General features: G+C 51.1%; 8 protein-coding genes across 8 annotated transcripts; 5 read left to right on the forward strand and 3 right to left on the reverse strand.

Moving 5' to 3' along the window:
• Positions 1-3401: 3401 nt before the first annotated feature.
• B0H65DRAFT_153490 (uncharacterized protein) lies at positions 3402-5677 on the forward strand. Its single transcript, XM_062821112.1, has 3 exons — positions 3402-4060; positions 4194-4457; positions 4524-5677. Exons 1-3 carry the CDS (start codon positions 3804-3806, stop codon positions 5605-5607), a joined length of 1605 nt encoding a protein of 534 aa, XP_062682783.1. The 5' UTR covers positions 3402-3803; the 3' UTR covers positions 5608-5677.
• A 4332-nt stretch (positions 5678-10009) lies between these two features.
• On the forward strand, positions 10010-12831 carry B0H65DRAFT_153553 (Six-hairpin glycosidase-like protein). The gene has a single exon (XM_062821113.1). The coding sequence runs from the start codon at positions 10176-10178 to the stop codon at positions 12549-12551; it is 2376 nt and encodes a 791-aa protein (XP_062682784.1). The 5' UTR covers positions 10010-10175; the 3' UTR covers positions 12552-12831.
• A 280-nt stretch (positions 12832-13111) lies between these two features.
• Positions 13112-15382, forward strand: B0H65DRAFT_507735 (uncharacterized protein; the record flags this gene model as incomplete). Its single annotated transcript, XM_062828165.1, has 4 exons — positions 13112-13843; positions 13909-14608; positions 15239-15272; positions 15349-15382. The coding sequence occupies 4 exons, from the start codon at positions 13112-13114 to the stop codon at positions 15380-15382; spliced, it is 1500 nt and encodes a 499-aa protein (XP_062682785.1).
• Positions 15383-17106: 1724 nt separating this feature from the next.
• B0H65DRAFT_587624 (uncharacterized protein) lies at positions 17107-18409 on the forward strand (the record flags this gene model as incomplete). Its single annotated transcript, XM_062830983.1, has 2 exons — positions 17107-18037; positions 18102-18409. 2 exons carry the CDS (start codon positions 17107-17109, stop codon positions 18113-18115), a joined length of 945 nt encoding a protein of 314 aa, XP_062682786.1. The 3' UTR covers positions 18116-18409.
• Positions 18374-19814, reverse strand: B0H65DRAFT_153595 (uncharacterized protein). Its single transcript, XM_062821116.1, has one exon. It carries the CDS (start codon positions 19607-19609, stop codon positions 18722-18724), a length of 888 nt encoding a protein of 295 aa, XP_062682787.1. The 5' UTR covers positions 19610-19814; the 3' UTR covers positions 18374-18721.
• A 913-nt stretch (positions 19815-20727) lies between these two features.
• B0H65DRAFT_153738 (uncharacterized protein) lies at positions 20728-22232 on the reverse strand. Its single transcript, XM_062821117.1, has 2 exons — positions 21182-22232; positions 20728-21114 (listed from the first exon to the last, which is right to left on the reverse strand). The coding sequence occupies exon 1, from the start codon at positions 21974-21976 to the stop codon at positions 21182-21184; it is 795 nt and encodes a 264-aa protein (XP_062682788.1). The 5' UTR covers positions 21977-22232; the 3' UTR covers positions 20728-21114.
• A 697-nt stretch (positions 22233-22929) lies between these two features.
• On the forward strand, positions 22930-23701 carry B0H65DRAFT_153587 (HSP20-like chaperone). Its single transcript, XM_062821115.1, has one exon. The coding sequence runs from the start codon at positions 23028-23030 to the stop codon at positions 23619-23621; it is 594 nt and encodes a 197-aa protein (XP_062682789.1). The 5' UTR covers positions 22930-23027; the 3' UTR covers positions 23622-23701.
• Positions 23702-25833, reverse strand: B0H65DRAFT_153586 (cytochrome P450). Its single transcript, XM_062821114.1, has 2 exons — positions 24522-25833; positions 23702-24470 (listed from the first exon to the last, which is right to left on the reverse strand). The coding sequence occupies exons 1-2, from the start codon at positions 25550-25552 to the stop codon at positions 23783-23785; spliced, it is 1719 nt and encodes a 572-aa protein (XP_062682790.1). The 5' UTR covers positions 25553-25833; the 3' UTR covers positions 23702-23782.
• Between the last annotated feature and the right edge of the window lie 193 nt (positions 25834-26026).

Consider the following 26026-nt stretch of genomic DNA (forward strand, 5'->3'; position numbering starts at 1 on the left):
AGTAATATAAAATTTATAATAAAATTAAAATAGAAGGCTACTTCTTTTAATTATAGTTTTAAAATTTCCTTCTCTCTCTATATTTTTATATTTATAATCCTAAAACCTTTAATAGGTATTTAAAATTTATTAATTTAAATCTAATCCTTTAAGGATGTTATTCGAAACGAAGAGAAATAATTAATTTCGTTAAAATTATAAATAGAAGCCCCGGAATCGAAGATCATAAAATTCTCAAGTAAATAAATATTATGTTTACCGCTACTCGTATTGAAAATACCTTATTTAATGAAAATATTTAATTATAAGTATTAATTTCTCGTCTCTTTCAATTTCTCGAAGTAATAGTTTACGTAAAGGTAATAAAACGGTCCTATATTTAATTCTTAGCCTTTTTAACCTTTTTACTAATTTTAAAATACTTTTCAAAATTTTTATTAATAAACTTTTAAATAGGGCCGCTTAATTTCTATTTAAAATTATCCCTAATTTTAAATATTAAATACTAGTAGCGCATTATTAAATAAAGGTTTCGTTCGTAAATTTTATAAAGCGGCGTAACGTTTCCTTTTATTTTCGGCCGTAAAAAATCTTTCACGTTTTTATCCGCGCCGCGTTTCTTCCTTACGTTTACCTTCCGTTTCGTTTTATAATTAGAATTAGGAGCGTCTTCTTTATTAGATATGAATTTTTATAAATTAAAGTAATTAATATTCCAAACACTACGGATTATAGCATTTTTAAGATTAATTAATAGTATAATATATTCTAATATATTAACCCTTTTAAAATTAGTAAATATATCTTTATATTTTAAAAATATTTCTTCGAATTTATTATCGAACTTTTAAAATTAATAATTCAAATAGGTTTATATTTATAAATTATATTAATAAAGTCGGTAAATTATAAAGTAAGGGAGGTTATTTTATTAATTCTAAATCTTTTTCTATTTAAGATAAGGATTTTTTAATCGGATAGCTACTTTTCGAAGTCTTTAGGTTATTTCTTTATAATTTCTTTAAAAATATAATAGTTTCGTTAAATTTTAGCGATTTAATCGATAAATCAATAATTAATCTAATTGTTATTTTCTCTAAATTAATTAACGGTAGATTTATTTTATTTACATAAAGTATTAATATAGTAAGTAGCAATATAAGTATTTATTTAATTATAAATTCGGGTATTAGTATCGTCGAAGTTTTTCTAATATTTATAGCGAGCGTTGTACGTATTATTAGTTTAATTGTACGTACTTTCCCGGTAGCTATTAGGTCGGTAGAGGGGTTAATAATTATATCCTCTTTAATATCCTACTTAATACAGTATTTATTATCCTCCTTTTCCTCTTTTTCGTTTTCTTCTCCTAAATTTCCTTCTTTATTATTTTCGTTAGCGCTAGCGGCGGCTTTTTCTTAGAGTTAAGTAGTAATAATAATTTCGGTAATAATACCGTTCGTATTAATAGTTATAGTAGTAATAGTTATTACGGTTATAATTACGGCCTTTTTAATTCGGATTCCTCTATTGAATTTAACGAACTCCTTCTTTACCGCTAGAAGACGGTCCTTTACTTACTTAGTAAGGAAGAAGTTTTCCGGTTTTAAGGGTAGAACCTTTTAAATTATAAATCTTCCCTTAAGTAACTAATTTCTAAAGTCCTAATTAGTATTAGCGAATTTCTTAAGAACTTTATATTAGCTAGTCCAATCGGTAGGGGTATTGAGGATAACCGTAATAGCCTTATCAGTAAATTCCTTTAATAAGGATATAGTTAACATTATTAGTTTCATAGAAATCTTACTTATAATTAATAATTGTAGTATTGAACGTAAATACGCAAATCAGACTATTAATTATCAAATGTAACGATATAGAATTAATTAATTAAAGAGTATCTATAATTGACTCGCCCGGAAGGTATGAGGGGTACTGGAGTAACCCAAATATGCCCAGAAATCAGGCAACATCAGGTGGCTAGAACGCTAACCTCCATATGGTATGGCTAAAACCACCCTTGAATCTGACAGATTGCAGTTTCTCCAGACTTCTAACGTCTTGAGGTGATCTCGCTGTTGCAAATCGGAAGGCATGGATATCAATGTCATGATTGTTTTCTTAGAAGAACGCATTGTCATGGCGCAGCGTCATGTATTCGTCCTTGTCACACCCTCTACGCTGATGCTGAGGCAAGGACGGCACCTTTTCCTGTGGTCAACTCAAGGCATCCGTTCGAGCGTTCTTTCTGTGGCTTAATCAGAGTCGCTTGTTCTCTCCAAAGACTGACACAGACACAGGCCCAGACATGCCGTCACGAATCTGCCGTGTGGCTTGGCTAGCGTAGACCCGACACTCTCACTCAGACACCGGGGTCGCTAGCTCACGGCGGTGAAACGTCCGACTGCAAAACACGATCGATCATGCTTTTCCTTCTTCAACTCAAGACCGAGGAGACCCAAGCGAGAAAAAGAAATGAGGACGGCAGATCGACGACAACTTCTTTAACCTCGGCCGAGTATTGCACCGAACTCTTCATTTTCTCTTCCCCGAGCCTTCTCACGGGTCCCGGTCCGCGATACGGTTCTGGAGGCCATCTCGCTCCGCATCCCCAACTTGGGAAGTTGGAACCACAAACAATATCTAGCCGTTTGCTTCTCCAGTCGTTCGCGATTCGTTAGTGTAGTCATGCGCAGACACACAGACGCAACCCATTCATTCATCATGTTATGTCACAATCCAATCGACTGCACTCCAACCAGTGGCATTACCGAGTCCCGGTCAATATTCCTACCTCAAAACGTGCGGACCCTCCGGCTAAAGCGGTCGAGTTGGGAGTTGGCGTTCTAGAAGCTGGGCAGCTGGGTGGTGGTCAGACCGGCAACTTTCCATCGCTACTCTGCCCTCGCTCGGGTATACGTAATAGCTTCACAGAACTCCAGCAAAAGGGAACCTTCCAAGGGTGTGACCAAGGGGCCAGGGACAAGGGGCTTGTCTAAATAAGGCATGGTTCTCCAGGTCTCCATGTGGGCGCCAAGCAATTGCGCTTTGACATACCAAACCAAACTCGGGAACGTCTCGCTCTGTAACGAAATTGCTTGATGCTTCCCCAGACGATGGTACGCCGGACACTGCTACCGTCAGCGTCGCACTGCAGGATTTCGCACATTGTCTGCATTTTCATCTATAACCGACTGTCTCCTCATACTTCGAATGCTTTCCCTGTCCCTTCCGAGATGTGGTTTTCCTTTATCCCTTTTCTTTCCTCTTTCTTTTGAACGGCTGGTGGTACAATACCCCGTTGATCCTGGATTTCGTGTTCTTGACAAGCCGCCCGTTACCCTGCCATGAATGGACACATCTAAGATTAGGTCAATCGTGAAATTGAGGAGGGGGTCACTTGCGATGCTTTGAGAAGAACAACCATTCGGTTTCTGCTTGTCACCTTTCAGCCCCTTGCGGACGGTAACTCAGCATTCACGCGGGAAGAGAGAAAGCTTCATCCCACCGACCCGTCAGTTCGGTTCCACGGGCCACCCGTTCGAGTCTCCACTTCCCCAGGTTCCAATTCGAAGGCGGGACGGTTCCATTCACTTGTGGTTGATGTACCTGCCCGTTGACCAGTCAACCACGTCTCAGGTCCAGCATTGACGATTTGGACGGACCTTGCATGCGGGCCTCTTGTCGTTCGACAGGTCGCAATCCCGACCCTCTCTCTGGCCATTGATGTACTTTATCGAACTGAACAATTCAACAACAGACCGGGCAATATCGCTTCACAACCACCGACAGGCACCGTCACGATGGCCATCACCGCGGCAGATACCGAGTCGGTCGTCATCATCGAGCGCGTCTGCTCCGCCCTGTCGCTTTTGGGTGGCCTCTTCGTCATCATCAGCTTCTCTGTTTCGGATGCTTTCCGACAGCGTGCTATCAACCGCATGGTTTTCTTTGCTACTTTCGGAAACATGCTCACCAACGTGGCTACACTGATGACCACGGCATTTACGGACGATATCAACTCGTTTGGATGTCAACTGCAGGGGTTTCTGGTTCAGGTGTGAGTATTTGGTCCATGGATTTCGAGATACCCCGCGGGAGGTGAGGGAAGAGGTTATCTGCTCTTCAATCATCCTTCCTTTTGTCTTCAACTGAAGAGAGAAAATTGCTAACTCCATTGGCTGCAATAACAGCTTCATGCAAGGTGATGCTTTCTGGGCTCTGGCAATGGCCATCAACGTGTATCTCACCTTCTACCATAAGTTCGACGGAAGAGCTCTCAGGAAGATGGAGATCCCATATTTCCTCTTCTGCTACGGCGTCCCGTTCATTACCGGATTCACCTTCATCTTCGTCAGGCAACACGGCGAGAGACCCTACGGCAACGCAATCCTCTGGTGCTGGCTGAGCAAAAAGTGGGAAGTCTACCGTATTGCCACCTTTTATGCGCCTGTCTGGTACGTTGAATCCCTTTTTTACCATTCAAGACCAAGTAATAGGAAAGCTAACATGCCCTCCCAAAGGCTTTGCATCACTCTAGCAACCACCATCTACATCCGCGCCGGCCGTGACATCTACAAGAAGCGCCAAATCATGAACAAGTTCGGCTCCAGCGGCTCCGAAGGCGGTACCCTCATCGACATGTTCGCTCCAGCCTACAACTACAAGACCACCAAAGTCACCCAAACGACCGAGATCATCTCCCCTCCGTCGACCGCCAACGGCTACGGCGCCAACAAAGACGTTCCATTCCCACATACCCCATTCCGCCCAGCCGACGACGCCAACCTCCCCGCTCAAACCTCCGTAACCGTCACCATTTCCGCCGGCAACAACAACAACAACAACAACAACAACAACAACAACAACAACAACAACAACTACTCATCAAACAAGCGCAGCTCTCAACCCCAGACCGAAATCACCACCGATCAATCCAACGGCGGCGGTATAACCGGCACAACAACCAACACCAACGAGCGAACCATCGTGCACATCTCAGCCGGCAACAACCCGGATCTCCCTCCCTCGGGAACAGCAGCCAACATGCAGACCCGAGCCCAGCGCCGCCTTGTTCACGAGGCGCACAACGCCGTCTGGTCTTACACCAAGTGCGCCATCCTCTTCTTTTCCGTGTTGCTCGTCACCTGGATCCCGTCCTCGGGCAACCGCGTGTACAGCATTATCAACCACGGAGAAATCTCCAAGCCTCTATTCTTCGCCAGCGCCTTCGTCTTGCCGCTGCAGGGGTTCTGGAACGCCGTCATCTACGTGGTCACGTCGTGGGCGGCGTGCAAGGAGTTGGGCGCCGAGGTGGCCGAGGTGTTTGATGTGGTGAAATACAGGTGTATGTGCTGCTGTGTGGGTAGGAGGAATAAGAAAGGAGGAAACGAGGATGAGGATGGAATCATTCTGGAAAGCAGGATGTCAGGAAGGAGAGGGGATCCCAATCGCAGGAGGTCGGGAGGTGGAGGGGGACCGGGAAGTAGTAGTAGTTGGGCGACGACCATGGCGAGGGCGAAGGCGCAGGAGATGGAGATTGATACGACTAGTATGGAGGATCTGACGGGCAATGGGGCGAGGATGGAGAGGGTGTCGCCTGTTTGAGGAGGGAAGAGAAGGGGGACAAAAAGTCGGTCGGTTGTGTGGTAAGTACTGTTGGGATATGGATCGATGGCCTTTGATGGACAATCCGGGAGGAAAGACAGTCGTGTACATCCTGTGCATATAGCGTTGGGAGTTTGGGTTCAAGTTGGGTTTGCGCTTTGCAGATTTTGTGCTTCTAGACTCAGAGCTCTTTCCGGCTGGGCGGTTATCCTTTGAGGTTTCTTTGCTGTTAGCGCGGGCGGACAACGTCTACTACCATGATACCCTGCATACGATCGTTTGAATGAGAAAGAAGTATCTTCAATAAACAGCAAGCGGCGATGAAAGGTACCTGATTGCCTGTTTCCACGATGTGAGAGGATATTTTGAAGTGAACCGTCCGTTAAGGAGCACGGCCGCCATGCACCATCGTCCGGTTCCGCCTCCGGAATTGCAAGACCGCGCTGGCACGTCCAACAAGCAATAAGCATCACAACCGCTGCAAGGACCGATCAAGCTTCAAAGAAGTTGGCGAATCTTTTGGCCAGCCTGAGTCCTCAGCGTCTCGAGGCCACTAACATGGCGTCAGCTGTAGGGAGTAGCGAGACTAAGGAAGGACAAGTCATTACGCATACCCTGCCAAAAACTACTGTCCTCCCTGACTCACTCGTGTGCCGCTCTTGGACAGACAGGGACAGTATTTTGTCGATCTGCTAGGGCGCAGCCCATACCGCGAAGGTGTGCGCTCACTGGGAAATCTGAAAAGAGGGAAAAAGAAAAGTAAGAGAGGAAAATACAAAAAAGGGGTAAAGTAACGAAAAAAAAAGTGTTCCACCCCCGGATTCGAACCGGCGGTTTCCTGATCCCTCACGGTTTCACCCGAGTAGCTGTTTAGAACGAGCATATAGACCAAGCGTGTTTACCAGTTACACCATCGGACCACGGACAAGGGTGCCAAGGACCTGACCTACATACCCGTTGGGACTGGGACTTGGAATGACAGTGGAAAACGCGAAGCAAAGGCAAGTGAATGTGCTTCGTCTTCCCATATCATACCGACCCCGTGCTCGTTGTTTTAGCTTGATATTCCGATTAGATTGTCCTCAGTTCCCATAAGTCGTAAGTAAGGGCCCCACCATCTCTGTGCAGGTTGGGTGGTGCACTTCGGGACAGAAGAGGTGATGATGTATGTGCAGGCCGTAGTTGGCAGGAATATAAAGGTAGGGATGTTCTGGATCAGTTTCTGTTAAATTGTGGGTTTGAGCGTGTAACCGTCCTCCTCGTCCAAGAATACTGGGGTGCATTGGGTACTTTCAGGTCACGCTTCATACCTTGCTCGTGGATATGGTAAGTGGCTGCTGTCAAGATGATTGTTTGGGCTAAATGGTGAGACGTCCACTTGGACTTTATGCATGTTCCTGGTCAAAGATTGATCCAGATCAGACACTAGCATCACCTTGGGCCTCCCTGAATGCTAAGTATCACGAAGGATGCATACCTGCCTGAACGTCCAGTGCCATGAAGGTGGAGAGCTCTTGTTGTTGATATTGTAGACGAGTAGGAGATTGACAGAACAACGCACAGAGGCCGATGATATGTATGTATATAGTCGAAGTTGGGCACATGTTTGTCTCGTTTTGGTCCGGTCCAGGGGGCGTTGCGTCCGGTTACGGGCCCCGGGTGACACAGTGACAAAACCCAAGGCACACCACGATGAGACTATGTGGCGCATCCACCATTCATGAAACACTTCCATTGACCAGGCGGGCGGGAGACCGACATTCTGGGGCAGGATGGCGGATCTCGTCGGCTGTCGTAGTAATTGGTGGGAGAGGTCGTACTTGACATTCGTGGCGTTCACGGAGCTAAGGCAAGTGAGGTTGGGCAATCACGGCAGTTGACGATGGCTTCGACTGGGACGAGGGTTCTGCTGCTGGTACGGCTCCGGTGTGTTTCTAATACGGATGACGATCGTCTGTATTTCCTAGACCAGCGAGCGTTTGGGCTCCAACAACTCTTTCTGCCCATCTAAGCCGCTCTTTGCGTTCGGTGGACAGAGAAAATGTTCAAGTTAGCCATCAGAAGCAGAACCACCCATCAGAAAGGAGGCTGAAGGATTGTACGTACTGGTAAAAGATACGTACCGGGAGCACGGGCATGGCGGACAGTGGCAGATGTGTGGATGGGCGTTCATCGCATTTCCGTTACCCATGTCGTTGCGGATGGATCAAAGATGACAAGGAATAGGATTCTGCCGGAGACCCACCCGGGGTTAAGTCCCGAAGTGACGGGGGAACAAGACCCACCCGGCCCGAGATCCGACACCAGGTGGGGCCAGATGCGGACTTGATCGACGCCCTGTGGGCCGGTCTAACCCCGGTCAGCCCCAGAGCTCCATCGACAGAGACAACGTCAACACAACACTTACCTACATGGTTAGATAGACGTTCAGGTGTCGTTCTTTGTTCTATCATCTTACAATGGTCAACTGTATCGAAAGAATAGAACTCCGAAGACGGATGACAAGTCAGAATCGTGAACAGGCTGTTTTGATGGCAGGGATGTTGGTCGAACCGATGGCTGGGACATAACCCAGACGTCTTGGAGTGGCCCATGGGCATAAAAGACAGTCTGATTGGGACGGAACTGGGCCGGTCAGCTGTAAAAGGCATACTGATGGACGTTTGGAAGCCCGAAAGTAATCCGAACCGGTTGATGGGTGTCCGATGCCGCTGTTGTCGGGCTTCCTGTAATGGAAAATGGAGTTTTGGAACGCGAGTGAAGCTGACTTGCCCACGGACTCTCGAACTACCGCAGGCCCGCAAATGAGAGGCCTGGATCTCGTACCGTACATTTGCAATCTCTTCGATTGGCGGACTGCGCTTCAGCATTATGGTCCCGTGATGTCACTGTCGACATGGAGTCTGAGAGACGTCAAGGATGAATCTCGAGATCATGGGGAGAACTTTGAAAGTTGACATCAATCGATAATGGTCGGGATGACGGCTCAGCTTCGTTAAATTTCACTCTTTGACAGGGAATGATGTTCAAATGACGAGCGAGAGTAGATAGCAAAACCCGGGAAGACGTTGTCCTGTCGTTCTTCCCTCCGAACTGTCTTACAGATTTTGCTGACACAGAATGTTCGGCCAAGCTTCCATCGCGCCTGCCACGGTTGGGCTGAAGCACAGCTGTACCTCCCAAAAGAACAGCGGCTGGCCAAGCCTGCAGGGGCAGTTTCTTCAAATCATATGACGTGCTTTTGTTTTTCCTGGTACAAACGGCAACGACGGGAATGGCGTTGGGAGGTTGTGGACGGGTTTTTCCCGGCCGCCTTACAACGCCCAAACCTCCTATGTGTTGGAAAAGAGAATTCATTTTGTGTTGACTTCCCACAAGTCTCCTCTTAGTCCATCCCTCTACTCATCATCGGAATTGCCTCAAGACAGAGGAGATACTGCAGTCCTCGATTCAAACTTGTGGGGGTGCTCTTCCCCTGACAGAAACGAAGTTGCCGGACGCGGGGCGGTGGAAGTGGAGTAAGACAAACAGGGGTCAAGTTCTAACTGGGGAAGGACCCACCCACCCACACACGGCCATGAACCGCTGCACTGCGGGGCACACCTGCCCTGTAAAAAACAACTGCAACGCAAAATCCGACAGCAACGTTTTTCATTTTGACATTCGGAAGTCACGAACCTCCAGTCTCAGGCATCACATGGAATCCCGAACCACATCGGCCATGACAGGAGCGAGGCATCAACTGATTCCTGGCTCGTCGAGCTCTGGATTTATAGGACAGCAGACATTCCCTCATTGTCGAAAACCATGTCCCTTCTCGTCATTCTGCCAGTGTATAGGGGCATCCCCATTTCTTGTTCCGTCCTCATTGTTGTGAACGGCTCGTTGAGGCACAGCAACATCAACCCCGGGAACCCCGTTGGAAACACTTTGGAAGCAGGTTCAAGTTCTCGGCATCGAGGCCAAGCGGCCCAAACCATGATCGAGGTACTGCGCAATGCCACACACATCCCGCCCAAGTGGGAGTCTGGAAGATGTCAACACAAGGCGGTGAGCTCGTTTATGCAACTCTTTTATTCTCCCGGATGACGCCCCTGCAAAACCACGTCAAGATGCCTGTTTTCCTTTTGGCGAATACCCAAGTTGAATCGGTCAGCTGACGGCCAAAAAGGTGTTCCGATTTGGGATCCATTCTCTGTGTCGAGGTTGGGCGCGGATACTGTTTCCGTTGTCATGGACCTCGATGGAAGATCTCAACGGTCAGTGGATATCCCCCTGGTTGTTGACCATGCTACTGTAGTTCCTTGGCCTGGGGTACCATGCTAGATGCCACTCCTGGGGGCTCTGTTGTTGAACCCTTGACGACATCCCATCACCCTTGGCTTCAAAAGTCACAAAAGCCGCCCGAGATCCCTTCAAATTTGCACTTGTATCCCCTTCCACTGTAATCCTCTCTTGTTTATCATTGATCCCTCAGGGACATCTCAGAACAAATTGTCCCAAAACCTGGCCATACCACCTCACTTCTTCTCCCTCTCACCTTCCCACCTTCATCACATACAACCAAGATGACCAGGAAAATACAAACTCTGATCCGCCCGACTCATGGCGGCGAGCGCTATGAACTCACCAACCCCACAGCCATGCCCAAGGCCGCGGGCTTTCTATGGAACCAAAAGATGATGATTCAGATCACCTGCCGTGGTTTTGCAACTGCCCAGTTCATGCAGCCCGAGCCCGCAAAGTACGCCTACGCCCCCAATATCGAGGCCAAGACCTTCATGCAACCAGAGCCAAACTACTACGCCCACCATCCCGGCCGTTTTGTCTACATCAAGGACGAGGAGACCGGTCAGCTCTTCTCCGCTCCCTACGAACCTGTCCGGGCCCCGCAGGACCGCTTCGTTTTCTCTGCCGGCAAGACTGATGTTTCGTGGGTCGTTGAGTCGATGGGAGTTCGTGTCGAAATGACCATGGGCCTTCCCACTCACGATGTTGCGGAACTCTGGACCATTAAAGTCAAGAACCTTTCAAGCCGTCCTCGGAAACTCAGTGTGACCCCCTACTTCCCCATTGGATACATGTCGTGGATGAACCAGTCGGCCGAGTGGAACAACGACCTCAACGGAATCGTTGCCAGCTGCGTCACTCCCTATCAAAAGGCAGCGGACTACTTCAAGAACAAGTATCTCAAGGACAAGACCTACTTCCTTTGTGAGATCCCTCCCGATTCATGGGAGGCTAGTCAGCAAGCCTTCGAAGGCGAGGGTGGCCTTCACAACCCCAGCGCCCTGCAAGACAGGAATCTCAGCGGCAGCGATGCGCGGTACGAGACTCCCACGGCAGCTGTGCAGTACAGGATCGCACTTGACACGGACGAGCAACAAGAGTACCGGTTCCTCTTTGGCCCCGCTTACGATGAGGCTGAGATCGGAGCCATGCGATCCAAGTACCTGAGCAAAGAGGGTTTCGAGCAAACCGCGGCTGACTATGCCGCATACATGGCTCGTGGCCGTGGGTGTCTCCGCGTGGAAACCCCGGATAAGGATCTCGACAACTTCATCAACAACTGGCTGCCCCGACAAGTCTACTATCACGGCGATGTAAACCGCTTGACCACTGATCCTCAGACGCGCAACTACCTACAAGACAACATGGGCATGAACTACATCAAGCCCGAGGTCTCCCGCAGGGCCTTCCTCACTGCTATCGCCCAGCAAGAAGCTACCGGCGCCATGCCCGACGGTATCCTTTTGGTCGAGGGCGCCGAGCTCAAATACATCAACCAGGTACCTCACACTGACCACTGTGTATGGTTGCCAGTCACCCTGGAGGCGTACCTCAACGAAACTGGCGATTACAGCTTGCTGAAGGAGAGTGTACGAAGTGCCAATGGAGATGAGTTTACTGTCTTTGAACGCTTCTGCCGTGCTATGGACTGGCTGCTCAAGTCTCGTGACCATCGTGGCCTGAGCTACATTGCTCAGGGTGACTGGTGTGATCCCATGAACATGGTGGGCTACAGGGGGAAGGGTGTTTCCGGCTGGCTCACTCTGGCGACAGCCTTTTCTCTTAATATTTGGGCAAAGGTTTGCGACCATGAAGGCGAAGTCGATCTTGCCAATCGCTTCCGTGAGGGTGCTGACGCATGCAATGCTGCTGCTAACGAGCATCTTTGGGACGGTGAATGGTTCGCCCGCGGCATTACCGACGACAATGTTGTCTTTGGCATCAAGGAGGACAAGGAAGGCCGCATCTGGTTGAACCCACAGTCCTGGTCCATCCTCAGTGGTGCTGCGAGCCCTGAACAGATTGACAAGATGTTGCCCCACATCGACTCACATCTCAACACGCCGTATGGTATTCAGATGTTTGGCCCCCCTTACACCAAGATGCGCGAGGATGTTGGCCGCGTAACGCAAAAGGCCATTGGCTCGGCTGAGAACGCTGCTGTTTACAACCACGCTGGCATCTTCTTCATTCACAGTCTGTACGAGCTTGGAGCGCAACAAGACAGAGCCTTCACCCTCTTACGACAAATGCTCCCTGGTCCTACCGACGCCGACTATATCCAACGAGGCCAGCTGCCCATCTACATTCCCAACTATTACCGTGGCGCCTGGAAGGAGTTCCCACGCACAGCTGGCCGGTCCAGTCAGTTGTTCAATACCGGTACCATTTCTTGGGTTTACCGCTGCATCATCGAAGGGCTCTGTGGTTTGCGCGGCGATAGTGAAGGTCTGCTCATCCGGCCACAGTTACCGAGCTCTTGGAACAACATGAAGGTCACTCGCGAGTTCCGGGGCGCCACATTCAATGTCAACATTCGTCGTGGCAATGTCAAGAAGGTCACTGTCAAGAATGGCGACAAGGTCCTTCCCGAGCCTCATATCAAGGACATCAAGCCAGGCCAGACGTACAACCTCACAGTGGTCATTCCGTAAGTAGACACTGGCTTGTGGTCTACAGTCGTCCGAAATCTTGTGCTGATGCGACGTTGGAAAAGAAAACCAAAGGACAAGAAGGGATCGCGGTTGAAGATCAGTTGGCGTAGCATTTTAGGTGGCTGTTTGTTTCCATGTCTGCATAAGCTGCCTTGGGGCTCTAGAAAATGATCCGTGAGGATACTCATTCGGGGAAGGAAAATGGTTCTAGGCACCAGCTTTAATGAGGTGATGGTGTTGTTGCTTACTGTTTGTAGCCATCCCTATAGCAACGGTGATGGCCATTGATCCTACTCCTTTACCTTACCTGGTTGTCAAAGCGAGCTTGCGTAACATCGCTGTCGATAGTGTTCAATGTGGGCGTTGAGATTACTCAGCCCAATATTGGACCCAAGATCCCACCCGAGTGCCAGCTTCACCGCGGCTATGTCAAGCTTACTCATCACACTTTGATGAACATGTATAAACAGAGGAGGCAAGCTCATGGTAACAGGTTGAGAGCACTTCGACATCAAGACCTCACTTGCAGTTTGCATCCTAGCATCAGTTGACGAAACAAGATGAAGACTTCTCTCCAGGCTTTGGCATTGCCACTAGCCTTTAACTTGCTCTCCCTCGTCCACGCCATACCCGGTGGTCCCTGGAAGGCCTGGAAGGGTTGCTGCGTCCCTCATGACGATTCCCCCCCAGCCACCAACACCACCGAGGATGCCACCACGATCATCCCCCGTCAATCCTCCTGCCTTTCAACCGGCACCCAATCCACCATCAACGCTCTCTTCTCCTCCGGCGGCGCCAACACCATCGTCCGTCTCTGTCCCGGCGTAACCATCCCCATCACCGCCCCCATCGTCTTCACTGCTCCGGGGCAGGAACTCTCCACCCAGGGTTACCCGACCGATTCCACCCGGGCCACCATCCTTATCCAGCCTGGCAGCACCGTCACCTCAGCTATCCGCGGCAACTGGCAGAACAACGTCAAGGTGCTCAACATCCAGGTAGACGGCAACCGGCCCAACGCCGGGTATCTGGGCGGCGATGCCTTGCTGGAGATGGGCGGTGGCACGGAGGGCCAGACGGTCAGTCACACGGTGGTCAAGAACACGCGCAGCTGGAGCTGCGTGCATTTCATCGGCAGCGGACAGGAGAACAATCCGTGCCGGCAGGCGACGGTGATGTTTAACGAGGTTGGGCCGTGTGGGCATGAAGGGACGGATCCGGCGACGGGAAATGGACTGTGGGCGGATGGATTGAGTATTGAGTGTATCGATACGACGGTGACTGATAATACTGTAAGTTTCTCTACCTGTCCGGGTCCTGTGTGTACGGGGGACGGCCCCAGCTGACAAAGGAACAGATCACAGGCGCCACAGACGGCGGCATAGTAATCTTCGGCTCCCCCGGCTCCCACATCCTCTGCAACACCATCGTCTCCACCTCCTCCTCCGGCCTGCAATTCGGTGGTATCAACATGGTCGACCCGACCTGGGGCGGTAACTACACCGGCGTGGTCGTCTCCTCCAACACCATCACCGGCGGACCAAACAGCTTCATCAACTTGGGAATCGGCATGGGTTCACAAGTCTGGTCGAACCCGCACCCGGAAACCAATTTCGGACAAGTAACCGTGATCAACAACGTGTTTACAGGCAACATCGGCTTCTCCATCGTCATGAACGGCTGGCTGGGTGGTCTCACGGTCACGGGTAACTCGGTAAGCGGGGTGACGACCCCTTCTTCCTCTTTCGCTTCGGCTGCGGGTTGTGGAGCGGTGCAGCAAGCGAGTTTCGCGGCTTCGGAGCAGTTGGTGTACTACCCGGCCGGCGTGACGGGGTCGTCGGGGCCGAATACTATTCAGTCGCAGTTTACTGCGCTGGCGACGAATGCGTCCAACTGGCTTTGCTTGACGAATCCGCCGCCGCTGCTGCCGGATACGAAATCCTTTTTGCCCAACACCTTGTCTGTTGATGCGTCTACTTCACGGGTCGTTTCGCTCAGGGACTTCCATGTGCAAGTGCAGGGCGATGGGAACGTGGTTGGGATTGACACGACCGGGGGTAGGGCAGCTGTTGACGTTCTCAAGGGAGGCGCCGTGGGTGACTGTTACTGGGAGCAATGGGCAGACGTTGTGGACTATTGGGAATTTGTAGGGGCGAGGGGGGGTCATGTCGTGAAGGGTGAGGTGAAATTTCTCGCTATATGTTGCGAGCGCCATACAACACTACCAGTTTCCTGTATTGAAGCCAGATTGCAGGGCTTTCTCCCTCTTCTTCTCTTCAGCCTTCCAATCAATCAAAATACCACATGTCGGTTGGTTCCCCTTGCTTTCCTTTTACTATCTAACCAGTTGCTATTTGGACTATACATGAATACCTGATATTCTGCCGTTAGACCTGTTGTCTAGACGGGCAAGAGATCATCCAAACATGTTAATCCATCTGCACCTTCCAAAGCCCCAAAGCACCTTATATTCCTATGTAGCAACCTCTAAACGGCTCATAGATTATTAAGGTCAATGCCTTTTGCCTTAGCTTCCTCGACGGTCCTATTGTAGCGCGCTTGAGCACGATCGTAGTACTCCGATACCTTCTCTTCAGGAAGATATGGGTTGGCAGCATCCCTCGCTTCATCAGCGTCCATCCCTTCAAAAACGCCCGAGAATTGAGGATCGTCCATCGATTCAACAGCGTCCGTCACCTTGATAGACTGGCCATCCCCACGGTATTGTTCATGGCCTCCACCAAACTTTCGGACTCCCCAATAGTACAGATGTGCCGTGATGTGGCAGATGTTGAAGGTGTTGTGCCCTTTGCACTGGAACTTCATACTAGGACACGTCACATATTAGCCTTGCTCAACGCCATTGAAAAGGTGGTAGCGGTCAATAAAACATACTCTTTATGAAAGTTCTGGTCAATTTTTTGCCTAGCATGCGGGGTAAAATGAAATTGGACTTGGTAGTTCCGATATCCAAAGTCATGGCGCTGGCAAGCCGGCTTAAACGGGAAGCCGAGCGGTTTGTCCGGCACTTTGGTACACCCGTCCGATGACCAGTCCCACCTCAGCCTTCCGAGGCTGAAGCTCGCCTCGCGGTGCCGAATAAACGTGGGGAGGTCCCACTGGAATAGCATCCCCGCGGTGTACTTGCACCATTGGAGGCCATAGCCGGTGTTTGGTGGGTTGCCCTTGACCTTGGCACATTTGGAGTCAAGTTCCCCCCGGTTCTTGAGTGGGAGGCCCGGGAGGGCGGTGGTGGCCAACATGAAACTCATGAAAGCCGTGACCAGCAGCGAGAGGAGGGAGGAGAGCTTCATGGTGTCTGATTGGGGAGCGCCTCTGGCCCAATGGGACGGATCGATGGGAGAGGAAGAGGTTGAGAGATGGAGAGGACAAGGAGCTCTGGAAGTGATGGGGACAAGAGGGTAAAAGAATTGTGGTGAACTTGTTGATTGAAGAAGAAGAAGGGAGAGGACGAGAGAGAGGGAAGAGGAGATATATATACAGGTGAGACGCGAGTAAGAATCCATGTGTGGATCGAAATGCATCTTGTTCCACACGGAAGTCGGCCTTGGTTATCAATCTCGCAGTAAGCAAATGCAATGCGGAGGACTGATGGGGGGCGTTATCGCCGCCTTCATACAAGAAAAAGCTGCATGCGAAGGGACCGACATGTCGGGGATCAAGGACTTCTGGAGAAAGCCTTGGTAGGTGCATGACCTAACCTCCGGCCTGGGGGACAGTGAGTGAGCTGTACCGTAAAAGAATTTGAAACTGGGAATGGCTCAGATGTTCAAGCCAGGCGCTTTGCAGATATCACGGCTGCATAAAAAAGCTTTTTGGCTCATCATGGAATGAGTGGAGTAATCTTGATGTAGGAGTGTCACTGCCATCTCGTCATGGTCGCCGATGCCTACCACTTGAGACATATGCTCTTGCTAATTGGAAAACCAAGAACAGCTTGAGGAAACCTAGCCATCATGCAGCGGGTGCACTTACGAAAAGTTCCAAGATTGTTCTTGCCCAAGAATCTTGACATCTGCAACAGCACCTTGTGTGAAGCAGGCTCGGCCGGCGTCCTACGTGTTCACTCACCGATAACGCATCCAAAATGACGTTCTGCTGTCAACCAGCCAGGTCAAAGAGACCTTTGGGCTTTTTAGTAGGACAACAAACTTGCCTTTGCGTTTGTTTCCTTGATTGACGTCTTCAACGCTTCAGTGTCTGCCATATTACCTTGCTGGTATCGGACGATGATTATCACTGGTTATCTTCCGTATCATGGCCCTCCCCTCTTCATTCGGCTGTGTTCTTTCTTAATTTGGCTGTTGAGGCTCTTCGAGCTTTCCCCATCAGTTCCAACCTCAGTGTGATTCTGCGGTTGCCACATCTCTTATCTCTTCGCCCACTAGACCCCTTCATTCATCTTTCTTTTCCTGGGCCACGGTTGCCTTCCCTCACCACAAACCCGCCACATCTGCCCCTTCGTCACATCATCGCTCTTATCAATTCTGTCTTAGCTACCAGTTCGAGGGGCTACGTCAGAGCCATGGTCACCATGGACAAGTTACCTGCGGAGGTGATCCTTGCGATCCACACTCACCAAGACTTAGCCGACCTATGCTCGCTAGTCCGCGTGTGTCGCCGACTCTATCAAACCCTCAACTTGGAGCTTTACAAGCGCGACGTCAAGACGGGTTCACCACAGTCTCTCTTTTGGGCCGCCATGTTCGGTCTTCTGGGTACCCTGAAAATGTCCCACGCTGCCGGTGCTAATCTCGAGCAAGCCTGGGCATCTGACATGTTCATCTTTCCTAGCATCAGCCACTGCACAATTGCCGGATCGACCAGAACTTTCGAGTTCGAGACGAGCTTGAAGAAGCACTATAACAAATTCTTCAAGCATTCCCCAGAAACATATAGCTACCTCTTTAACGGAGAAAAACTGAGCCCAGCGTGGGAACAACGCCTTCCTACCTTCTACGATTCCTTCTACGACTTCAATGACGACCACCCGTCCGCACCCAAGACAGCATCCAAAGATTGCTTAACGCCTTATGCCAACAACTTCCTGGATCGCCCTAACTTTATCCAAGCCTGCAGGGGGAAACGCTGGCCTAAATATTGGTGGCACGCGCTTGACTTGGCTGTGCTATTCCGCCACTTCGACGTGATCCGGTATCTACTCAAGAACGGCGTCAACATTGCCAAGTCGCACTCACGTGGTCTCTGCAGTCGTTTGTGCGCATGCGCTGGATCGGATTTCGAAATCCTCTCCCCCAAACGCGTACATAACCCGCTTACCTTGGCAGCCTGCGAGAGTGACCTTGCAATCCAGAAGATCCTGCTGGAAAATCTGGGCTTGAGGGATATGGCTAGAGCCTTGACCTGGGAAGAAGTTCAACGTCATGAATACCGAGCGGACATGTTCAAGAAAGGCTCGCAGGAGGAGAAAGATTTTGTCGACGTTCACGACATGGATCGCCGAGGTACGTGCTCCGCTGTATAAGTAGCTGTGTCATTTGTCATGTTCTTCCGCTAACGCATCAGCAGCATTAACTCGGTAGGGAATCGTCGGGTTGAACATGACACAAAGGTTGCCCGTCACCTTCCCTTATGCAACGTACCGCCCTCTCATGGGATTATCAGGACCTCGCGCTTGCGGGCAATCTCTCCCGGGACACCCAAGTACACCACGTACCCCCTTCGACCCTGTCTCCAGTGGTTTTGTGATGTTTCAATCGACCGCTCAGCAGTACTAAGAAGCAGGCTACAGGGCGGTTTGTACAGGAGCACGGAGAGATCTCACGTACGAGCAACAGTTCCCCCGAACACAGCGATCATACAAGAGGCACGCGATGAGTGGTTGCACGTGTCATGCTGAAGTCCTGGCTTGGTATACACATATCATTACGCCAATAGTTACAAGAACCAAGTCGTAAACGTACAATCCGTCTCCCATATCCCATTGTTTCTCATATTTTCATCGAGAATCATCAAATCGTGTAACCCATCAATATCCAAATTGTATCCATATCCCTTCTGTCCGGTCATTTCTTCCTTGCATCCCAAACATCATTATCCAAGTCGCTTTCCCTGTGCTAACGTCTTTCACGGTAGCTTCAAGCTTCAAGATCACCCATCCGCCACCACACCACCCCCCACCCACGCTTTTACCTCGTCTCCCTCTCGCTTGTATACCTATAAACCCTCGGCGCCTCCCTCATCTCATTCTCGCTTGCCCCTACACTCCTCCCCCGAGACTCATGCCTCGACGCGCTCCTGTGCCTCGAATGATGCCTCGACGTATGACGATAGTGATGCACGTGCTTGGAACCAGACCTGTGCTTTGAATGGCGCCTCTTCTCCTTCCTGCAAGCGCCCGCAACCGCCCCGCATCCACACGAGCACAAGCTGGCACTGCTCACACTACTTTCCGTCTCGCTCATGCCGCCGCCTCTCATTCCCGCAGCAGCCGCGCTGCTCCCATAGACACGTTCCGTCCTCCTCGTCTGGCGCGAGATATAAGCAGCACCACCACCGCCGCCACCACCAGAGCCGGACGAGCCGGACGAGAGAACCTCCTCATGGTAGTAATGATCATCACGACGCTTCTTCTTGCCGCCGCCGCCAAGCCACCAGAAGAGAAGGAACAAGAGGATGAGGAAGACGATGACACCGATGACGATGCCGGCGATGGCGCCGCCCGACAGGCCGCCGGTGTGATCGGAGGTCGCGCCGGTTAGCGGGATGACGGTGGCGGTTGAGGCTGCAGAGGAGACCACGGAGGAAGTAGGGAAGACGGTAACGGTATCGGTCACGGCAGGTCCTTGGGTGTAGATTACCGTGGGATGCTGGGCCGAGGCATACACGGAGCCGTAGTTGGGCGCGGGCGCAACGGAGTCATAGTTTTGACGGTCTTCGAGAACGGCGGCGGCGGTTGGGGCAGCTGTAGGTGCGGGGGCTACTGGCGACGGGGCTGGGGCGAGCTGCCGGAGGTGGGAGAGGAGTTCGGCGGTGTCTAGGTGGGGAACCCGGAGGTTCAATGGAAAGGGGGCCATTGTGTGATGTCTTTGTTTCCGGTCTTGTGGGACCCTTTGTTCTTTTTCTTCGGCGGAGGTTGCGCGGGTACCCGTTGTTGAGGGTCTCAACACGCCCGTTCAAAGTTCTGGTTCGGGAGGGTTCGATAGCGAACGTGGCTTGGAGGTGTAGCGAGTGGCTGGTGTTGCTTTCTTTGAGTTAGCCGCCGGGAATGCGCGCGCCCTGCTGAACCAGGAGATCCTCAAAGCTCCACTAGCAACTGCGCTCACAAAAATCGCAGGTTGCAACTTTTCTGGTGTTTGGTAGAGAGAATTCACACAAGAGAAAAAGTTCAAAAAAATGTCCTGCAGATGCAAGGAGGGCCTTTCTATCCCTTTCTCATCCCACCAAGCCCGGTCAGGTACGTCAGGTAGGCAGGCACCCGCCAGCCATGCCAGCCATGCCGGGGCCCAGGAACCAAGTTGCTCGTGTTTTGCATTGGTTGCATTCGGTCCTCACCTTCGAGGCAGGCTCTGCCGCTCTGGAGGCTGGACCTTTCAGCGCTCCTCGGGCGTTCTCCCCCTTCGGCCTTCTTCGTAAACGGTGGTTGGGGATGACATCATTGAGGTTAGTGGACGGGAATCGTCGAATCGGATGTCGTGAATGGCCCCGGTGCCAAGTTTTGGCGCCCTTGTTGATAGCGGGCCGTTACAACGGGGATCGAATCATTTTGGGCGGTTGGCTGACCCACTATGGACCTCCTCCAGCCATCTGCTTTTTTGTCGACGACAGAGCCACAACACCATGTGCCGTGCGTGCTTCGGTCCGGGAGCGAGCGAGACGAGACGCAAAAGGGTTCTATATAAAGTACCTACATGATGAAGATTAGCACAGGGGGATAATGGCCTGGCGAGAAAAGGATTTTCGGCACGTACATACCTGGAAAAGTGTAAAAGTTATCGATGGTGATGCCGGTCATGGTGTCAAGGACAACCCCTCGCGAGACCCTGCCAAGCCGACAGCGCAGGAAAACAGGGCATCTACAACACGTGGAGGGCATGTCCAAACATGCTTGGTATCAAGCACAACATCTCGCATTGGATTCTGGGAGCCGGCCATGATCAGTAGGTATGTACATATGTGCTAAAGAATCCCGGAGCGTCAAGGGTCATGGGAGGTTTGATACTGCACCTGGAAGTAGTCACACAGCATGCGGGACAGTTTCTCAAAGTCGACGACGACTCAAGGGACACGACACACAAAGCCACAAAAACCGAAAATTCGGCTTCTCGTCACTACCACGGCTCCACGGCTGTTGAAAGAAGGGTTTGGCATAATGAGTTGACATTACAAGGAAATCTTTGAGTTGTTTAAATGACAGTGGGGGATGGTCTTCAAACGAAGCGAGACCATTCAAAATGCTGTAGATAGCAGGTAATTCTTCTCCTTCTTCTCCCTTGTTGGACCTTGAAGGCCCAAGTTCTGCCCAGCAGTCCCAGCTACAAGGCGCCTCCTCCTTTTTAAAAAAACGAGTGTCCTTCGATCCCTAGGTCATCTACCGTTAGCACACCACTCCAGAACATCAAACTCCGGCTCAGGGCAAGGCGACTCACCTAAGGATAAACAATACTCTGCCCACCATAGACTACACCATCCTCAGCAAAGTCGTTATTAACATCCTCCACGATGCTGGTAGTGCCAAGCGGCATATACGCGACCGCCGGTTGCTCAACATACTCGACATCCTGCTGAACGAACTCGGCATTACCGCCTTCGCAGCCGCATTCATCACATTCGCAATCCGCGACGTTATTGTTGACAACCATAGGGGGCATAGGCTTGGGAGGAGGGGGCGGGACGTTGTTCATAACAGTAGGTGGGAGGTTAGGTTCCGGGTTAGGAACAAGATTATTCATAATGGTAGGAGGAGCCTGAGGAGGAGGAGCCATTATATCGTTGACGACCACGGGAGGCGGGCTCGGCATGGGAGCGGGGATCTCGTTGTAGATGACGGGAGCTGGGCTGGGCGGGGGCATAGGCGGCATGTTGTTGACGTAGACGGGGATGTCCTTGATGCTGTTCTCGTAGCATTCGTCGCAGGGGGGGTCGCCGACACTGTTCACGCGGTTGAAGCCCATGCCGTAGGGGAACGCGTTGAATTGGTTGAAGCCCATGCCGTAGCCGTAGGGGTAGGCAGCGAAGTTGTTGAAGGCGCGGTTGAAGCCCATGCCGTAGCCGTAGGGACCGATGGCAGCGCGCCCGAAACCGCCGATGGCAGCGCGCCCAAAACCGCCGATGGCGGCGCGCCCAAAACCACCGAAGCCACCGCCCATCATTGGAGCGGCTGAGATGAGGCTGATGAAGAGGGTTAGGAGGGAGAGGATGCTAGTAGTGAGAGTGAACGTCATTTTGGCGTTGTGGTTTCCAGCGAGGCGCTGGTAAATGTGAATGTAGGTTCCTTTGGAAGTAGTGATTGTTGATGGTAACGATACTGTTTTGATGCCGATGTAGCTTGTGGTTTGTGTGTCTTTCTGTTAAGACAAAGTGAGTGTTGTGGTTGTTGGATAAAGGACTGTGAGAGTTGCGACGTTGGTTCGAGATTGACAAAAAGAATGGCTTTCGTGGGTTTGGAAGGAAACAAGACAAAGTCCAACAGGATGCAGGCCTTGTTATTTACGTTCAGCTCAGACTGTGAACAACTCCCACAACGCTCCAGATGTCACCCTGACAACCATCAGATGGTTTGCTTCATGACGTGCGCCTTCATGGTGTTGTAACAGTCTTTGTATGGTCGACCCTGTTACCAGCTTCGTGTTCAGTTGCAGGTTGCTGAGGCGTTTCGCAGATGCCTTACGCTTGAACACCGCCCGAACACTAGAGACGAACCGGTGGGTCATGGTTCCTCGCTGGTCGTGGAGAGTTCAGTCGCGTGGCCCAGAACATCTATCCCAGAAGAAGCTGCCTGAGGGCCCTTCGCCGCCAGCATCATTGGTCTGGGGAATATCGTATCCAGTGCCATCACGTAAGAAGGGCGTCGTCACGTCGGTACAATGCTCCGTGTCCCTACACGAGACTGCGGTATCTGATTGCTGACATGACGTCCTGTTGACATCAGGATCCGCTTCGCTGGCGACCAAAGCGCAGGCGTTTCGCACATCACCTGAACAACGTCCAAGGTCAAAGCTGAGAGGCACTTTAATATGGGCAAGGGTGGCTCCAAGTCCCGGTCGTGTTCTCCGTCCTCGACTACCACCGGATGGCATAAAATCAGCGAAACGAACGTGCTCTTAGACAGTACCAACTTCCACCAAACATCACAGCCATCAACCAGCCGAAAAATTTGTTCATATCCATCGGTGTTCCAACTGAGCTGAAGCCCTCATCAACCTGACTTAAACATCCAGCAAAAGCCCAGCAAAAGCCCAGCAAAAGCCCAGCAAAAGCCCAGCAAACGCCAAGATGGTCTTCACCTTCCCCTCCGATTTCGCTTCCCAGGACCCAAACTTCACCACCCTCTTCCGGCTCCTCGATGACTTCGACGCTTACAACCGCGAAGCCTCAGGCGAGGAGTCTCATCCCCGTCGCATCCAACACGGCGGCGGCGGCCGTTGGGGTCGTAAGGGTCGGGGTCTCAATCCGCGCTTCGACATTCGCGAGACCAAAAATGCCTACGAGCTGTACGGCGAGGTACCCGGTGCTGACAGGGAGGATATCCATATCGAGCTGACGGAGCCGAACACGCTTTTGATCTATGGGCGAGTTCACCGGGACTATGAGGAGGAAGAAGGTGGCAAGAAGGAGGATAAGGGAAAGGAGAAGGCCGAAGGCGAAGGCAGCACCGAGACGGGAGGGAAGAAGGGTGGGAAGCCGAAAGAGGACGCGCCGGTTCGTTTCTTCTTGCGGGAACGTCAGGTTGGGGATTTTGCGCGCGAGTTTTCTTTCCCAGGGCCATTGGCGGAGCTTGATATTGACGCGTCGCTCGAGAAGGGCATACTTAAAGTCGTGGCGCCGAAGCAGCTGCCGTCCAAGGGGAAAAAGATTGAGATCAAGTGATGGAAGTGGGATATGGATATTAGTTTGCTTTCCCAGGGCCATTGCAGGAGTTTGATATTGAGGCCACACTCGAGAATGACATAGTGAAAGTCGTGGCGCCAAAGCAGCAGCCGGCTAAGGGGAGAAAGATTGGCATCAAGTGCTGCAGTGGGATATAAATATTAGTTCTTGGATACCAAAGCATAATCAACCCTTTGGACCCCGTCAAGGGGCCGTAACTTCAAGTACATCCCATTGTTTGGCTTGATTGTGATGACGCCATCAGGCATGATGTCTTTTTCGTCCATCCCAAGCTCCCACTCAAAGGCGAGAACGAATGCGGCAAGCAAGCATCGAAGCTCAGCCTTTGCGAATCCTTGACCAATGCAGCTTCTTGGACCATGGAGGAATGTCATCTGGGCATAGTTGCTCGTTACTCCGCCGGTGTTGTTAGGCTTTAGCGTCAGTTGGTCCAACCATTCCTCTCCGATGTGCGTGCCCTCTTGATCGATCCATCTTTCCGGTACAAACTCTGTTGATGCGCTACCCCAATTGTCGGAATATCGATTGATAATCCAAGGCGACATCATGATCTCTGTGCCCTTCTTTATCGGATGGCCTAATACGGTCGTGTCGCAGACCGCTGTGCGGACAGTCATAGGCACCGTGGGGTAGAGACGGAGGGTCTCGTTCATGACACCATTGAGATATGGGAGATGTTCGAGGATACTGGCAATGTCCTGACCAGGCGCAAAGTTGGGAAAGTCGGGCAAGGCTCGTCGAAGTTCGGATCGAAGAGTGGATTGCATTTCGCGGTCCTGAGCGAGTTTATAGGTAGCCCAGGTAAAGGCGGAAGAAGTCGTTTCGTGGCTGTAATTTGTCAGTGGAAAGCCATGCGTGGAAACTATTGAAGCGACTCACCCAGCTGCCAGGAAGGTTAGAAGCTGATCGACCAACTCGGCCTCGGAAAAGTTGTTGCTCTTGATAAGCAGGGACAGGATATCGAATTGGTCGTCTCCAAGCTTCTCAATCGTTGCTTTCTTTTCGCGAACAAGTTGGGCACATATCCTCCTGATGTCGGTTGTCGTCCGGTTGAATCTCCTAGAAACTTCCCATGGGAACAGGTCGACAAACTTTCGAGAGAATATCAGGGTCAGGAAGAAGTAGGCGAACTTTGCTGGCCCTGGCTCTAGCAGGTCGGCATAATTCTTGACCAGAGGGTGATCGGGCCTTTCGAGTACGTGAAAGTCACGACCAAAGGCAGCAATGCCAATAATGTCCAGGGTGACTTTGCCCGCCCAGGCATTGATCTCGATCCTCGTGTCATTGCCCTTCCTCTCTAGTACCCTGAGCTCCTCCTTCAAAATATTGTTCAACTCGATTGCCTTGCTCCACATTGTTGGGTAGAGCTCTTTGATATGACCAAACTTGAATGCCGGCTGGGTATTCTTGCGGAGGAATCTGTGTTGCTCGCCTTCGACAACAACCAGGCCATCGCCTAGAATTGGACGCAGAAAATTCCGAATCGCGTCGTACTTGGCGAAGTCGTACGGGTGATGGACGAGTATGTCCGCAAGTGGTGCGGGCTTGGTGATCAGCATGGAAGTGCCAAATTCCCCTTGTAGAACGATGATGCCATCGTTGGGAGTACGCTCTACGAGTTCGAGGAGTAATTGGCCAGGCGGAGCATTTCCCCGAAAGCGAGCCAATACTCTCCAGAGGCTGACGACCTTTGGCGCTGGAAACTTTGAAAGAGGGTGGAAGTAGACGGGGTATAGATACAGCTTCCAGGCGAGAAAGAAGACATAGTTTACTGCCAGGATCGCCAGGACAAGCGAGGTGGTAGAGAGGGGGAGCACATGGCGGTAACTGGTTTTGTTGACGATAAGCACCTCGACGAGCGCGAGCAGAGTAACTCGTGCGAAATTGAACGGGTTGCCGGTCGGCGGCATGGTTACGTCAGGTACTGGCTCGTTTGATCTGAGGATCAGGAAGCTATCGCCAGGGCAAGAATCGGGAAGATGTGGTGTTGACGTTTTCGATGGGAACTGGCGCCCGGACTGGCGCTAGCCGAGGCATTCTTGGCATCTGATCGTCGACGAAGCAACGTTCGACAAACTGAGAAGCTGGTAATCTCATTGGTTCGCTCGCATTGGTTGTAGCTGGTTGTTGATTATCGTGGCTGACATGTGATGGGGACGCGTAAGACGGGCTCGGAGAGGTCCTCGATATTGGGTCGGAGGGACGACGAGGGGCCCAAAGGTAGAGAGAGGCATTGCGGACACTGACGGTTTGATTCCGTGGTATTGATGTTCTGCTGTCCGAAAGGAGTCGCGGTCAAGAGAGAAGTCGAAAACAGTTGCAAAGGGCGATGCCTGAATTTGGAGAATGATGTTGTGGCGGAGGAGGAAAATGCACATCATCCC

This window comes from Neurospora tetraspora, assembly GCF_033439725.1.
Source record: "Neurospora tetraspora strain CBS 560.94 chromosome Unknown B0H65scaffold_3, whole genome shotgun sequence".
NCBI classification, from domain to species: Eukaryota; Fungi; Ascomycota; class Sordariomycetes; order Sordariales; family Sordariaceae; genus Neurospora; species Neurospora tetraspora.